General features: G+C 38.5%; 1 protein-coding gene across 3 annotated transcripts in view; it reads left to right on the top strand.

Annotated features, from left to right (window-relative positions):
• Positions 1 to 659: 659 nt before the first annotated feature.
• The window catches only part of POC5 (POC5 centriolar protein), a 31,568-nt gene continuing 14,666 nt past the window's right edge, over positions 660 to 17,561 (top strand). For 2 of the 3 annotated variants that reach the window (XM_050913236.1, XM_050913235.1), the window contains exons 1-4: positions 660 to 708; positions 4,632 to 4,731; positions 9,154 to 9,304; positions 17,107 to 17,303. In XM_050913236.1, coding sequence (XP_050769193.1) covers positions 4,648 to 4,731; positions 9,154 to 9,304; positions 17,107 to 17,303 — 432 coding nt within the window. In that variant the 5' untranslated portion in view covers positions 660 to 708; positions 4,632 to 4,647. The remainder of the gene's footprint in view (positions 709 to 4,631; positions 4,732 to 9,153; positions 9,305 to 17,106; positions 17,304 to 17,561) is intronic. The other variant, XM_050913237.1, reaches the window with a different exon arrangement.

Genomic DNA, 17,561 nt, shown 5'->3' with positions numbered 1-17,561 from the left:
AAAATTATTTAAAGCACCTACTCGGGGAGGTTTCCTAGCTTCAAGGTGGAAACGTTTAAGAATGAAGTAGTTCCACCAAAGAATCCTCTTTTTTTTTTAATCTTCCTTCTCCACAGGAATGCCCTTCAGCAGCTGTTCTCCAACACGGAGGACACCAGGCTCCCCCACCTCGCCTAGCCCAAGCTTTTAGGCTGGCACGGTCCCCTACGCTCCCCCGCATTGACAGGGCCATTAGCCACCGCTTTGGCGCTCAGTGAGGGCCGCAGGCCAGGCCGACGGAGCCAGCGCAGCCTTGGCGGGGCCGCAGGAGCGAACTCAACACCCCTCACTCACCGCCCGTCCGCCCGCCCATAACGGCACGGCAGGACCGCCCCGCCCCGCGCGCAGCCCCTCACGCCCCTCCAACGGCCGGCCGCGACCCGCGCCCCAGCCCCGGGAATGCTGCCGCCAATCAGCGCGCGGCAGCCGCTGACAAGCAGAAGCCGGTGGGAGGCGAAGCGGCCGCCGGCGAAAGAAGGACAGCGATGGGCCTAACTGGCACGCCCGCCCCCCCGGCTGAGCCATTTAATTGGCTATTTTGCCGCCAAACTGCCCAATCAGAGAATGCTTTGTAAACGCACCCTGAGCCTATCAGAGAGGTGCTGCTGCTTCCGCTCTGATAGTTTGAAACCGTCTCGCTTGGGGGCCGGGGGCGGCTGGTGCCCGCAGGTGAGAGCGGGGCGGCGCGGGTGGCGGGGGGCGGCCGGGGGTGCTGCGCCCCGAGGGGCCGTGACCTCCATAGTACCTCCTCTATAACCCCGGTGTTCCTGCCCGGCGGCTTACCCGCAGCTCCTCCCCTCCCCCCCCCCCCCGCCCCGTCCCGCGGAGCTTCCCACCGCTCTCTGAGGGGGTCTGTGGGCGCCCCCGGCCCCCGGGTAGTTGGAGTGGTTGCCTTAAAAGCCCTGGTTTAAAAAAAAAAAAAAAAAAAAAAAAGTCTCCACATACGGAATTGTGCTCCTTCCTGGCTGTCCACCTGTGTGCCTACCCGGCTGTGCCTCCTAGGTGTCTGTGTGACACCCTGCGGCTTGTCCTTGTCGCTAGTTAACATGACAGCGGTGGTCACTGTGGCTCTGCAGGCGTCAGGGGTAGTTGCAGAGATGCTGTCGTGAGAAGCTTAAAAACGTGGACTTGAGCAGTGCTGCTTTGCAAGGGGGTACAGTTAAGGGGAAAGAATATGTCCTGTGTGTACTGGGAGGTGGAGTAGTTCTCTTTCCTAGGTGCTGAGGCCTCGGATCTGAATGCAACATTAAATTATTTGGAAAGCATCACTTTCAGTCAAAAACAAACCCAAAAGCACAAAATCCTGAGCACAGCTCAAGCAATTCAAAATTAAGGCTGAGAGCAGCCATGGTGAGTCAGAGCAAAGGTCTTCATAGTTGCGTTCTGTTTCTAAAAGTAGCTGTCTTAGCATTGTAGTCATACACTTACGGTTTGGAAGAAACTACTGCTGTTCACAGGAATCTTTCTTTAATGAAGTCAGGCATGTTTTGGCAGATGCTCGGGCAAGATTAGAAGAACAGGGTAAGCATGAAGATGCTCCTCTCACTTGTCTCTCACCATATAATGATTTGCAGCTTAGCAAATCAACTTGTTGACCCAGAGATGGTGTCTTACTTAATATCCCTTGATTTCTCTTTTAGAAACTTATCCAGTATTTTCTTGAACTTGGTGCTTGTTCACAGAGAACAAAGCAGACAAGTTATTCTTAACATGATGTGGCAATGATGTCCATAAACATCAGCTTAAAAGAAGTGTATTTATCTTAATTTATCATAGTAATCCAGTCTGTTGTTCTGTACATAAGCAGATTTCTAGAATTTTAGGCTTACTGGGATTTTCACTGGAATGTTGCAATAATCAAAAGGCAAGGTTAGACTGTAGATGGAAACATTAGAGGTACAGACAGGCAAAAGACAGAAATGTGGGGAAAGCTCAAACTTCAAGTAGTAACCTGTTAGTGGAATCTAAAGCAGCATTCAAGTCAGTAAAGGCAGTCAGGTGGAGACTGGATGGACAAACACAGTGGAGGGCTAGTCCATGGGTATAAAGAAAAGTGATGGGAAGAGGAGGCAAACACGCTGAACTTGAGGTGACAGGGAGCGACTCTTATTATAAGACAATGTCAAACAGGTAAGCTACAGAAGGGAAGAGTGGCCTGGAGTGGAGAGGTAGCATCACTTGTGATGAAGGAACCTTTTGAGTTTTAGAAGACCACAAACTTGAGAGTAGTTGCATTGATAAGCAGAGAAGTAGATACACTAGACTGAGTGTCAAGGGCATGATCTCAGAAAACTGAAAATAGAAGTCAGGACAGTGGTCTTAAGTTATTGAAGAAACTTTTCAGAAGAAGCCTTTCTCCTCCATTTCCTTGGACTCATCTGTGTTGATGTGAAACTCCATTTGCCTTCCTGTTTCTCAGAAGAATTGATGGTAGTTTAGTTCTTTTTAAGTGGACGGAGAGGGAAGAGAACAGTATTTGTAACTTCTGGCTGCAAATACACCTTTAATTCCTCTAAGTGCTAGATAGTTGGTCCTTTATGATCTTCCCTAATGCCCACACACATATATGTTTGAATACCTCCAGGACTTTTAGGGTAGTCAGGACCCACAGTTTGAGAAACTATATGAGTGGGAAGGCATATGGAGTTGAAGCTGACTTTTTAAGATTACTGAAGAAGTATGTTTTGGCTATTAAAAGAATTTATCAACTAAAGGAAGGGGGAGTGCTAGTATAAAGTTATTTGATTAGGTAGAGAGGCCAAAACCAAAGGAACAGATAGGGAATAATTTGTGGGAGCGAGGAAGGAAGAAAATTATCAGAGCAGGAGACAATGAAAACAAGAGATGAGGAAGCTGGTATTTCTTCTGTGATCTGTCTAGTATTTCTTCACTCATCTACACACTGGTATACAGCAATAAAAGTATTTAGTAAACCTCCCCAAGACTTCATATTTTGTACTTAGAAAACATGGTCAGTATATTAGGGCTCAGCAGAAAGTAGGGAGACGGTAATCATGTCTTTTGAGCCTTGGGCTATAGGAAATCTCAGCATTTAAAATTGTCTTTATATCATTTTTAAAATGTCCATCTTCAGCACAGAAACAAACTTCCAATTCTGAAAGGTGTAGATACCTGTGGCAGAGAGAGTTTTTGTGGTGCAGGAAGAATCAGCGTCTAGAATAACACAAAGAACAAAAAGACACCTAAATTCCATCAATACTCCTATATAGAGAGCTATAAGATTATTGCGGTTTTTTGACATTTTGAAAAAAGATGATGATGCTTAGGGAGGATATTCCTGCCAATTTAATGACAGTACAACTAGCAATTTAAAAATAAAATTTCTGTCAGAAAATGCATCTGTTTAAAAAACAACTGAGAATATTATAATTGACAGTTTTAAAGGTCTCTCTAAAAATAAATTTTCCTTGCATGGTTGTTTGCTACGTTGTACAAGCAGTCAGTTCCTCTGGTTGTTTATGCTGGTCGTCTTCCTGTGCTTACTCTTTGCTGACAACTCCCTGCTCCATGTGTCTGATGATTGTTTTTCATGTGCATCAGGCAATATATCACTCTGCCATTCATTCATTAACAAATTCACCTTGCTTAATACTCAGTTCCCACTCATTCTGTAATTCCTTTTATCCTCCCCCCCCCATATCCTTTAGAGTTCTTTTTCCCCATATCCTATCAAGTTTTATCACAAGAGCTTCAGTTCTTCACTGAAGGATTTATTCAAGGCTGCAGTAGGTTAAAAGATACATATATCTTTCAGAAAGTCTTCAAGTTTCTTACCAGTTCTACAACATCGTGTGCTTCCCAAATGTTCAAAGAATACCTCACTATCTTGCTTAGAAATTGCTGGAATGATTGACGTTACCTGAACATAAGGCATGACCTGTCCTTCCGTATCTGTTTGTCTTCCTGGGCCTATAAGACAAGAAGAGTCGAAAAAGTGGAGGGACACTGATGTTGACCACTAAGTGAAGGCTTCAGGGTATTGAACTGGAGTGTCCAGGGCATCACCTCAGCTTGGGCTGTGGTTGAGGTAGTTCGGGGGGGAAAAAATCAGTGTAGCTTGGTCATGCCTGTGTCACTCTGTAGGAATTTTGTACTGAAACGAGCTGATAAGCTCCAAAACAATACAGTATGAATAAGGAGGGATTGACACAGGAATGTATCTGTAAATTAAGACTTTGGTTATTCTTGATATATCTGTTTCTTTTTTTTCTTCTAGCAGTGTGTGTTAGTTGCCACTGATGTAAAATTTTCTATTGTATGTCATGAAGCATTAGGTATTAAACTTATTCAGTCAATGTAAAATAAGAGAAAATTTTTACATTGTTGCTTTTGGGTCTTCCATTGTTTTCTTTTAAAGTCAATGGAAGTCTTTTCATGGTTTTGAGTATGGTTTGGATCAGGCAGTCTCCTACCTAGCATTATATAATGAGACCATATGATCCATTTAGCCCACAGAATGGGTGTTGATGTAGTTTCTACAGCAGAATCTCTGTTTCTGGGGAAAATGTTGGTGAACATACAGTAAACATATTGGAAATGAAAAATGAAGTTCAGCTTCTACTGTTTTATAGACTAACTTTGTGCAGAATGTCATCAGATGAGGAGAAAAGCACAAGTCCAGTTTTGCCAAAAGACTCTGTTCGGGGCAGTTCTGTTTCTTCAGATCTTCAGGTAGGAAAGAGGCAACCTTATTTGGTTCACTGTCATGGCATTTTATTTGGCAAAGGATAATTATGAGGAAATCTAACAAAACTTGCATCTTTTTTATGTTTTAAGTGTACAGGAAAATAATAAAAATGTTAGTGAAAAGAAGCAAATTAGACAAAAAAAATCTGAGATTAAAATATCTTCACTTGGATTCCCTTTCGTGCATTTCATGAGAAATTTCAATTTCTGTGAAAATTCTTATCTAAACTTAAGAGGTTGATCAATGACAGCTACAAGTAAAATAGTACAGTTTTCTTACCTTTTTTTTTCCTGGTGTTACTTTTTATGTGTGTCAAGTCTTATCAAGAAGCATAAATTTGACACAGTGGGATAGAAAACCATTATTTCTGAGAGACGAAGTGTAACTATGTGTTAGGCTTCTTAACATGATGTTGTAAGAACTGAATTTTTTTAAATGGATTTTTTTCCCTTGGAGTAGGATTGTGGCCAACTTAATCTCAGAAAGGAAATGCGCTTTTTTTTTTTTCTGCATCAAATATGCCAAGATATGCTGGAACTATAACAGTGGGGGGGGTTCCTTTTCTGTGCTCAGCATTCTTTTGAGAGGATGCAAAGATACCGGATAAAGTCTTTGTCCTGAAAGCAGCAGATTTCCATCCTTTAATAATTGGTTATTCCTATTTGAGTAGGGGGTGGTTTTTTTCCTTTGATAGGATTCTATCCAAAACAGGCTAGTTTTGACAAAAATAGGTTTTGCTAGTTGCCCTGTAGAAATGCATCTCCACTTTTGTCACCTGGTGGAATGGGCATGGTACAGTAGAAGCACTGTAAAATTAAGGGGTTTTTTTCTTCATGTGGATTGACTTTGTCCCTTTTAAACTACCCGTTTATGGACAATTAATTTCTGCAGTTCATATGCTTCTCTATTTGTGGTCATATCTCATGATAAGTTTTCTTAATCTTTGTTCAGCAATAATAATTCATCTGTGTTTCCAGTGCTTTTTGTAGTTGGAAAACAGGATAAAGGCATTGCGTGACAAATTTTGAAAGACCAGAATTTTCTTTTATGATCTGGTTGATTATGAAGGAGGTTCTAAGGCCACCTTGTAGAGAAAGATAAAGTAAACTAATATTAATGAATGAGAACCATCACCCCAACTGAGAACACGTCTAGAATAGAATAGTTCCAGTTGGAAGCGACCTACAATGATCATCTAGTCCAACTGCCTGACCACTTCAGGGGTGACCAGAAGTTAGAGCGTATTATTAAGGGCATTATCCAAATGCCTCTTAAACACTAACAGGCTTTTGGGGCATTGACCACCTCTAGGAAGCCTGTTCCAGTGTTTGACCACCCTCTCGGTAAAGAAATGCTTCCTAATGTCAAGTCTGAACCTCCCCCGGCGCAGCTTTGAACCATTCCCATGCGTTCTATCACTGGATACCAGGGAGAAGAGATCAGCACCTCCCTCTCTGCTTCCCCTCCTCAGGAAGCTGTAGAGAGCAATGAGGTCGCCCTCAGCCTCCTTTTCTCCAAACTAGACAAGCCCAAAGTCCTTAGCCACTCCTTGTAGGAGTCTATTACTGTTGAAAAAGAAGAACACTGGGGTCACAACTGAGCAGTAGGAATGTTGACAGGGAAGTACTCTACTCCTTTTAGATAATTTTGAAGGGCCTCTTTTGTTCTGTTTTGTTTGGGCCTTTTTGATAATTCGGTGCCTTTAAATAGAGGCCAGATTATTACCTTTTCCTTATAAAAAGAATCCACTGGCTCTTAGAGAATTTCCATTTACGTATAATTGAGTTGTGCAAGACTTTGTCCATTCAATCCATTCTTTTCAGGTTATTTAGTAATCTTGACTGCAATCCGAAGGACATATTCTATGCAGCATCTGTAAATTTTTATAATGCTTTAAGAAGAAAAAAAAAATCAACTTTCTGAATGCTCTTGTGCCCTTTGGTCGTTGCAACACTAATTTATTTATTTCTACAAAGCCAAGGTAGTATGCATTAAATGATCAAAACTCCTCTGATCTTCAGGCCTTAGAACTATATTCCTGTAGTTTTATGCTCTAACAGAATTTTTGTAGTTGACATAACAGCTTGAAAGTTTTGTTTAAAGCAGAACAAAAGTAGTAAGTAAACCAAAGATATATTGTTTATTTTATTATGTTTTTATTTGAAATTTACTGGTCAAAATTGTATTCCAATTGCAGTGTCCTTGTTACGGGATATTTAAGATTGAGATAGTACACTTATTCACTCAATGTTTCCATTTCTCTGTTTTACGTATTCTTATTGCAATCTCCAGGGTTATTTTTTTTTGTGTCTAAGTTTCTGGTTACAATCGGAATACTGTGTTTTCTTTGATATGTGCTTTCAACTTCATTTCAACAGTGTTGTAATATTGTAATTTATAAGCGTTTATTTCCAGATTTTTCACTGGATGCTGTCTATTGACACTTTCTGTTGATGCGTAAGAGTGTGTATTCTTGCACATAGTGGATATTTTGGGTTTTAATAAGAGCGTTAGAACTTGAAAGACAGGATAAATTTCCTGCCATAACTTGATATGTATATTTTGAGTGCTCAGGATGTCTATAGTAAGGCAGACTGTGCTAGTGATTAAATTGGGTGACTCAAAATGAGCCACCTACTTCCACCTGACATCTTACCTACTATGTCCCTTGAATTGGATATGGTAATCATGGAAGCGGCTGGATCAGCTCTGACTGAAAACTAACTTGTTTGGGGGGAAGAATTAGTTTTAAGTTGCTATTTGGTCACACGATCTCTTTGAAGATGACAGAGAAGTGGTCTAATGTCTTCTGCACAATCATTTAATTTAGACGAGTTAAGGTAAAGAGTAATATATTGGCTTTTTTACTCTGCTGAAATTTTGCTGCAGGGAATTTTGTACAGTTCCATGTAGTTCCTGGTTGAATAACTCATCTGAAGATACCTGTTTTCTTCTTTTGACATCTGATAAAATCTAAACTGTATTTCTTTAGAAAGATATGGAAGAATTGATAACTTGTTGATTCGCAACTAACTGTACCTTTTATGTGGAATGTAATACTTCCTTTTGCTTATGAAAAAGATACACTATGTATTTGTAATTATATAGCTTTATATATATTTATTTAGCCTTTTAATTTTAATATGATAGGTTAGAAGATGGGAAATGGAAATTTGAAAAGAAACTTCAATTCAGCTAAAATGTACAAAACTTAGCTTCTTAAATTCTGTAATTAGTTGAAACCCACATAAATGTAAGGGTTACACTGAAAGTTTTAAAATATTATCTTTTTCAGGTGGTAGATTCAAAAACATATTGCCTGTAATTGGTACCTTTCACTGGTTGTTTCCACTCTAACTTTCCCCAGCTTGAAGTGGAAAATAATTTTTCAATTCACAATTGGTCTCTGAGGTTTGACCTCATTAAGATACTGAACAGAATTAGTACAATAGTATTAAGTGAAGAAAAAATGACTGCTAGTGGCTTGGTTTAGTACTTTCCAGCTGGCATTTTTTTCCAAATGTTTAATCAGTGGCTTTGATAGGTTTCAGCGTTTAACTGCTACTGGAACTTTTAAAATTAATTACTGGATTGTATGTTTAAGGTGTAATACAGATTGTTCACAGTTTCACGTTGAAATCTAAATACTTTTGTTCTGAAAATCTGTTCAATTAGGAGATTTCAAAAAATGTTAAGTTAATTGGCTTACTTTGGTACATAGCGTAAGGCCACATACCAGTTAGATTGGTTTATAACTTTTTAACAGGAAAGATTTTATATTAGTTACATATACACGTTCTCTATACCTATAGAATTTAAAAAATGCATAATATAAGGTGAGAATAATTATATCTAATTTAAAGAAAATACTGGACAATCAAATGTCTTTTGATGATTGGCTTTAGAACTCCCACCAAAGAAATTGTAATGTCACAGAATGTGATATGTGACTGTGTTCAGTAGCATCTTTGTCATGGCTATAAGAATACATATTTTTCTTTGCAGTAATAGTAAAGCTTAGAAATAGTATCGGATTGTTAATAGCGTACATGATCTGGAACTTTGAGGTTTTTTCAGTTTATATTTTTGTTTAAGATGCTTATTATAGTATCCAGTTCTGGCATCTAGCAAAGTCTTTCTGTGTAAGTATTACAGTGCATCTAGTTGTAATCGGAATGAACGTGAACATGAAACCAGAGAAAGATAAATTATTATAATCATGGTAGAAAAACAGCTCACTTTTGCAACTTTAAGGAAAATCCTCTTAGTTTTCACCATAATAATAATAATAATAACAAAAAACCTCTCAAAAATTATCAAAAACCATTTCCACTCCTTCCTACATATACCTAGTTTTTGGAAACGTAACTGTAGTTTTATAATTATTCATCATCACTTTGTGACAGGATGAATATGAAGAGCTGCTTCGTTATGCTGTGGTGACTCCGAAGTTTGAACAGTGTGTCTCAAAGTGGTCAGAACCTGCTTCAGAACTGAGAGCAGCTGGCAGATTTTCAATTGTATCAACAGATGATACCATTCACCATAAGACTCCAGGTAGTATGTGCAAAGCTATGCGTTGAGCTTACAAGAACAATGATACAACTTTTTTGACTTAAGTTTTCTAACAGCTTCTGTTTAAAAAATATATGTAGCTCATATATAGTACATTTGCATTTTGTACAACAAGAAATTTAGGAAGGCACGTTCAGTGAAGGGTTTTCTCTCTGACATCGCTTTCAGATGATAGTATTGATGTGCTGACAGTTCTCTGTGTTCTGTGATGCAGATGTTTAAAGTGGTTGGTGTAATAATGCAAAAAGGGGTGCCCTTACAGTATACTTCATCAAAATTTGACAGGTCACAACTGGTTTTGCTCATACCTGCACTGCCTTGATAGATAAATGAGTATTTAAAATATGATTATTTGGAACTAAGAGTTACCTTAAAAGGACTTTGAGTAATGACTAATGTTGCTACATGAATGTCATTCTTGCTCTTTTAGTTCAGTCACTATTCTAGTTTTACTTTATTGCTTGGTATTTAGGACTGTATAAACTTAGTGTCTTGTGATGCATTAGTAACACTGGTATTTATGGTTATATGTTGTTTGCTTTTGTCACTAGCATTTAGATTGAGGAAGCTTTGTTAATTTTGCTTCAGAGTAGTAAACAATCATACCTGCATTATTTCTTTACTAGGGAGTTTAGCTTAATCAGGACGAACTTACTTTAAACTAATGTCTATTCTTTATCATGTTATTTCATGATAAAAATATTTACCTACAGTTTTCACTCCTCTTTTTGTGACCCTTGAGGATGGGTTTTTCTCTCTTATTTAGAGGAGCATGGGGTCTAAAATGTGTAGATAATTTTACTACTAGAGACTAAGCAGCCTTGAAGTGCTGTGTAAATCTGGTCCTAATCATCGTCTTGGAGTAAATGTTGTTCATGGCTAATGCAAGAACTCTTGGCCATGCTGATCAGAGCTAAATAACTCTCTGATAGCAGGAATTTACCAGTGCCATTGCAAAGGGCAATGCAGACACTGAAAGTTGTTTATTTCATATTGGAAAAAGAACCATGAGTGAAAATAAATTTGTCTTCTTAAATTGTATGTTGTTTTCACTGGAATACAAAGCAGTCTTAGTAAGCTGTCAATTAACATTTAGTTAACTCGTGTTAATACAATATAATAAAAAATTATCTAGAAACAGAATTATCTAGAAACGGGTTCTTAAAATAAGTAACGTGATTAAAGTGAGGGAGGTAGTATTGGTTATGATCTGTATCCTTCCACAATGAGTCTGTGCAGTGGAGTTTAGGTACGTTCAGACACCCAAGCCAATACCTCTCTTTCCAGTATGCTCTAAGGAGAAATGTTTTATCGTTTTTGTAAACTAATGGAGAATCTTAGTCCTTAAGGATATCATATCCGTAACTTCTCCCCATGCAGACTTAGTGTGGTTGTTCTTCTGAATATCAGACTGCCATAGGAAATGTAGAAGGCGTGATTTTGAGTTGAGAATGAAGGCTTGGAAAGAGAATATTCTGTAATGAAGTAGATCTGGAATTAGAGTGTGAATAATGTTAGAAAGACTTCTGCCACAAAAAAGTTTCAAAAGCAGCGTTTGCATTTTTATTTTTACATGTTGAAGTTTATTAACATGATCCAGTGTAGTTATGTCCTGTGTGGGAATTGTACCAAGTTGCATAAGAAAACAGATCAATAGATGCTGCTGGTATTTTGTACTACGGCAACTATTCTTGAACAGTCAGACACTGTAGAAAAAATTCTGCTATAGTAAGAGGTATTTCTGCAACTCCTAGAATGAGAGCAGTTGCTTGGGGTTTAAAAAATCATGACACAAAATGTTTTGACTGGGGGAATAAAACATCCTCAACTGTTATATCAGGTTGAGGTACCAAAAATTGCAGTCTGATAGATGCAACTAAAGGTAACGTTTAAACGATCTGTGATTTCCACAGCCAAAGAACATTCTGTGGCTACTGTCGAGAGTCCAATACTCTGACCAGGTTCCTTCAGATACTGCACACGAGGAGGGTTTAGTCTTCTAGTACCAGTTTACTCATCTGAAGATATTTGCTGTTACATGGGATCTTGGTTTAGCAGAGTGATACAGCAGTACACTGAAATTGCAATGCAAACACATGTCACGGTCCGTTGGATCTCTCAAATTTACAGGTCAGCATACTCTGTAAATTAAACTTTATTTTCTGAGCTCAATAGGAAAGAAAACAAACATGTCAAACAAGGGGTCAAAGCCCTTTGTACAGACTAGTCTAATGTGAATTCACTAATTCATCCCTTAATTAATGAGGTTTCTAACTCACAAGTTCTCCAATTCATAACTCGCAACTCATAGTTCACACCCCTATGAGCAAAATAGTTGCCTAACTGATGGAGAGAGTGCTCATCCTTCTACCTCCGTCACAGTGCAGGAACCCCCTGTATCACAGTGGGAAGCATGAAAGCCTCAGCAGTCTGGCTGCTGTTGGATAAGTTTCAAAAGCTTTTTGGGTAAGCTGATATATTTATACTTTCCAGCTTGGAAGTTTGGTCTATGCTATTTCTATAAGTTGGTGGATTCTGAAGTGTCTGCCAGACAATCAGTGTGCAACGATTATGACTGCAGGAGACGGCAAGCTGCAGGTGATAACGGCTGCATAACCACCTTTAGCCCTTCTGTCCATCATGTTCTGCCTACATGCTGCTCTTGCCTTGACCTAATGGCACTACTCCCAGGATACACCACACCTTAGCAGGAGCTGTGTGTTAGCCAAAATCTGAGCAGGACTTGAGTGAACAGTCACAGCATGATAAAGTAATTGTAATATACACTTAGACCACAGTAGTACAAATGTGATTCCTGTTACCGGTTTCAATACACTAACCATCATGACACAGGGCATCCCCAGTTGCCGGGAAGGACTATATGGGTTAAAGCCAGCTCAAGCTCGTTGCTTTTTTGAAAGTTCATTTTGCTGGTTACTGAGTTTTTGTACTGTGTTGGGTTGAGCTAACACTTCCTGCATGTTTGTCTGGCTAGCACAGGAATGCATTCACACTTCTTGATTAACTAAGGCCATTTACACAACCAATTCATCCACTCATCTGGTACAGCCATTTATGAAGAACAAAGGCCACCCTCTGCCCCTCCCTGTGTTCAGCTTTCTTTACAACAGCTGTGGTCACTCCCTGTATTCTTCCCTGAGCTTCATGAGCATAGTGCTCATCTCCTCTCAGTCGTCTTCCATTGTAGCAGGCTATTGATCAGTCAGACTAGCAGATTGCCAGGATTCAAATACATTTGCAAAACTCTTGCATTGTAGAGCAGTTCAGGTCAGCTGCTGGAAGCTTTCTCAGCCTGAGTTGTTCTTAAGAGGGGAGTAGAAAATTTCAAACCCAGCTATGTGGAATTATATTATGGAGCAAATTCTAGTTCAGGTCTTGTCCCCGGTGCGCTCTCTGCTTAGAGTTTTGTCTCCCAGTTTGAGTGGAACATTGTTTTGTAAGGGAATATTTGTGATGTGTGATACTGCTGTTCATAAGAAAGATCAGAATCAAAACACTAGACTTGTGCTTTTTTTTTGGTAGATGACTGTATACTCTATTTTCGATCATATTTGTCTGAAGAGAAGATCTTAGCCAGCACTGTCCACTGTTTCTCTTAATTCTGTGAGAGGGGTTATGCTCTTACTTTTTTTTTTTTTCCTGGGGCCAAACATGTAGCCTATGAAGTCTTTGTTCCTTTTTACTGCCTAAAGGTGTGCAATAGAAGTGAGAGGACAAATTCCATTCCCTTGATTGCTTCTCTTGAAATATTTGAATAGAGTTATCTTTCAATATGCTTGGTATTACCAAATAAGAATGGTCATTTGCAAGCTGTAGTTAATTGTCATGGGACAGGGGAAAGAAATGCTCTTATACTTGATGGTAATCAAAATTTTGCATTGCAGTTTTATGTATTGCTCATTACAAGGAGCCATGTATTCCCCTCAGTTATAGACACTTAAATGTTTATTATCTTTGCAAAGGGCAGCACCTTGCAAAATACAATTTGTCTTTTATTTTCAAAATGAAAAAAATGGTTAAAAACAGCAAAGAAGGTGCTCTTGATCTTCTCAGAGACTGGGGCAAGAAGAATATTTACACAGCCCCATCATGCTTTTATTAACTACACACTATAAATAAACTTCTGGTGCTTTGCTGCTTTATCAAAACATAGGTTTACTGTTCAAAATGTCACTATGTCCTGTCCATCTAGGAAAGAGATGTCTTGTATCTCCTTGAGACAGAGCTTGAAACAATCTAGTTGTAAAAAGAAGGTTATTTCAACTTTTAAAAAACGATCTGACCAAAATCTCTCCAACTCTTCTATATAACCTCTAGTACTGATCAAGGATGATTGCATATTTGAGTGGTGTTTGCCACAGTGTTAATGGCCTCAGAATACCTTTCCCCGCCCCCTCCCCCCCCCCCCCCATACTAATAACAAGTCTTTGGATGAACCGTGAGAAAGAAGTTAAATTCAAGTTCAATACTATACCTCTGATACTGATCAGATAGGATAGATTAGCAGGTTGTTTCTGAAGGACAGTTAATTTTTTTGTTTAGCTCCATTCTTTTGGCATTGCTACATGTTCATACTAAAAATCAGGCTCTTTGACATTTGTTGGTTCCCCGTCCGGCTCTAATGCTGTTGCTGTGTTAAAATAACAAAATCATAAATTATTAGGGTAGTGTTCTATAACTTTGTAAAACAAAATGCATGTCTGTGCTGGGTATAGAGTTAATACCTAAAAGTTTGCTCTTCTGCAGAACTTCTCAAGCTTGCAGTTTTTTCCCCCTCTCCATGTGATGTTGGTATTGAGACCAGCAGAGTTTCCAATACCACCTGATGCCTTCTGAAATGAAGTTCTGTTTGTGGAGTACTGGCATTTTTACTTTCTCCTCAGGTTTTTGAAACTGAATGTTTCCACTATGACGGTAGAAGTCTAATTACTGGTAATGTCTCTTTGTTGCAGTAAATGTAATGATACATAATGTCTTCACTAAAAGCTTCCAGTCAAATAAGAAAAATAATTGAAATAAAACATGCTGTACTGTTCAATGTCCAAATGCTTTTAAACTTTGAAACCTAAAACTTAATTTCCTGTTCTTGTTACTGGTTTAGTTCATTAAATTTGAAAATGACTAAGACTGGAGCAGTGAATTATTTCTAGCAAAGACGTGTAATGATGACTCATACCCAAACAGTGGGAAAATTCCTTCTCTTCAGGCTACCAGTCTTCAATATTGATCCATTAAACTTCTGAGAAGATTTTTTAAAAAACTATACCTTTTAGCAAATTGATACCCTCAGCTTGGGCCACTGATAGCAGATCATGTGTGAGAACAGTCTATCAGAGCTTATTTACTTAACAAAAGCAGAAAAAGTCAGATACTAGAGGAACACAGAGAAAAACCAAAACAGTAGTATTGGGATAACAGACATCTGGAAAAACAGCTAATTTCATTACCTACTATAAACAAGAATACGGTCTAGAGATTTGTTGGAGTAAATGCATGTAGGGATTATTTAATGAAGTACATTTTTATCATATCCAAATGGTTCCATGTCCTTGGTACCTTAGTGCACTGTAACTGAATGGCATCATGTAATGCAGTGGAAGGCATAGAGATAACAGGAAGAGAGCATTAGGAATAAGAATTAAATTAATATGTATACAGCTAGAAAATTATGGCAATACTGGAAGGCCAAGATAAATTACATGAGATGATGATATAAACACGTAACAGATACATTCAGTGTATTCAGTGAAGGATACATACTATGGTAAATGAGAAAAATGGAAGCTGAGTTAGCATAATCTGTACATAGGGAGGATTAAGGGGAGGGGAGTGATGAACTTGTAATACTATGATCTCGGACTATGGCAGTTGTCAGTCTATTTGAATATCCTGTTTTTATTGGTTACATTTTGTTCTGGTTTTTTCTTTGTAAATATCTTGCAAACTGTGCTGTGTAAGTTGCATATCTTTGTAATCCAAGCAAATAATAAAAGTTTAAAAATAAAAACAAACCTTCATGCATTTTACAGCAACGTCACAACTGAAGGAAGAACACAGTGACATGCAGGAATGGGAACAAGTGGCTAAGGACAGATCTGGGAATACTTGACAATAGTAACGCTGCCAAATATTTTATAGTGTGAAAGATTCTTCATCACTGAAATTAGATGTATTTCAAGTAGTCTCGGTCATCTGTCTAGCATGTCGTATTTTTTGGAGATCTTTACAAGCAACGAATATTCAAATTCTGCCATTAGCTAAGCAATACTTCCCTCATTTGCAGGAGAAACAATGACAAAAAGCTAGAGCCTGATCTTAATATACTGGTGTGACTGGGAATAATCTGTTTATGGTCTTCTGCTCATGTAGTGGGGTAGGGAATTTAGTCTAGAGAAATGGTGTGTTAGATGGGGCTTCTTTTAGCTCAAGCTGATTTTAATTTTGTGATGTGTAGTTGTATATGACCTTGGGAGAAATACCAAAAAGCAGTTGTAACTGCCTCTGCATCACAGTTCTTCCTTATTTCCTTCTTGTTTTGGAGCATGAGTGTAGTAGTTGCAATTCAGCCTGCTTGATGAGGGGGGAGTATTAGCCAGACGGCTGTTCTCACTTCCTTTTGACAGGAGACCTAACAGTGACAGTAACTGTAAAAGAGTGTCAACCATCAGGCTCGGCCTTGAATAAATTAGAAAAATACATTTCCAGTGTCCACTGAATATACTGCTTTGTGACAAACAGTTAAGCTTATCTCTGCATGCTTGTATCAAAAAATAGTACCAATCCACTATCAAACCAATTGTACGGACAATATTTGTTTTCAGAAGTGAAGACTAAAATCTTGGCGGTTTCCTCTCTCCATTTATGAAAGAAGGAGAGTATTCTTTTGAAGTTGTCCTGATTGTTATTAATAACAGGAATCTGCTAATCATCATCTTTCCAAATTTTTTTATTCAGCTGTCAACTCAAATAACAAATTTTCTGTAAGGAATAACTAAATATGAAACATTATTTAATTTCTTCTGTTTACTTAAATATTTAACTTCTTTATTCTTAGCTCATTTTTTGCTTCCTGGCAGTTGGAACTCAAACACATGCCCATTCACTCCTGAGCATGGATTAATTTTTATTGCAGTGGTAGTTAGCCACAGCACCTGAAAGTGAGGCCTTATTGTGTCAGGCATTATACAAATTAGTAGTAGATATTTCCTTTCTCAGAGAGTTTAAAATCTAATTAGATGAGCAAATTAAAGGCTGTAAGGAAAATGGATGCAGGTACATACCAACGTTGAAATATACCCACAGGTTGCATTGTGAATGCACAGAGGAAGGCCCCTGGCTTCAGGAGTTTGCAGTCTCATTAAGGAAAATGGCAAAAGTTTTTAGATTTTTGACCCGAGATGTTCATCGAGAAGAAGTCTTTACTGGGAGAGATGCTTTTTCTTTCTGGCAGCACTATTGTTTTGGTACTTGCTGTGATGATCCTCTTTAAAATGAAATGACATTAAAAGATTCTGTTCTTTAAGGGAGCAGTAGTTTTGGTTTGACTAACATTACCATAGGACTGCTGATTTAAATATACTTGTATCTTGGAAGTATATATTTGAATTGGGTTGTTTATTTTACATGGGGAAAGGAGGTTTCTGATGGCATAAATATTTTGGGGTTTTGAGTTTTTTTTAATGCCTGGCTTCTGACTTCCATCCAGAATGCAGACCAGTTAGCCTTTCCAGAGTATCAATCCTTATTCTCCATTTCATTTTTAGTCTTAATATCAGTGAAGGAGCCTTCTGAGGCCAATATGGAACGACTTTGCCCTGTTCTTTCAGAAGAGACTTCTTCACAAGGGTCCACACGTGGTCCAAGAGAAATCAACGAAACCGTAGTGACTGAATTAACTTTACCCGATGAAAAAGTAACTCAAATAGAAAACATACTTGATCTCTGGAGTGGAAGTCTTAAGGTATTTATTTTGTATGGAATCCTTAAAAGTCATATACAGATGTCAGTGTGTTGTAGAATAAGTGAGGGTGCAGGAAAAGTTGCATTGTGATTGCACTGGGAAATGGTGGTTTTCTTTTTGATTGTTGTTGCGTATTGCAGAGAAGCACTAGAATATCTTGTTTCAAGAACTTGGTATAACTTTCTCCATTAGGGATGTTCAGTTATTATCATTCAATAGTTTGTTATGTCTGGTAATATTTATAGATATAAGCAGCCT

This window comes from Gymnogyps californianus, chromosome Z (assembly GCF_018139145.2).
Source record: "Gymnogyps californianus isolate 813 chromosome Z, ASM1813914v2, whole genome shotgun sequence".
In the NCBI taxonomy this organism is placed as follows: Eukaryota; Metazoa; Chordata; class Aves; order Accipitriformes; family Cathartidae; genus Gymnogyps; species Gymnogyps californianus.
Note: the sequence above shows the minus strand (reverse complement) of the source record. Positions and strands in the feature narration are given on the sequence as shown.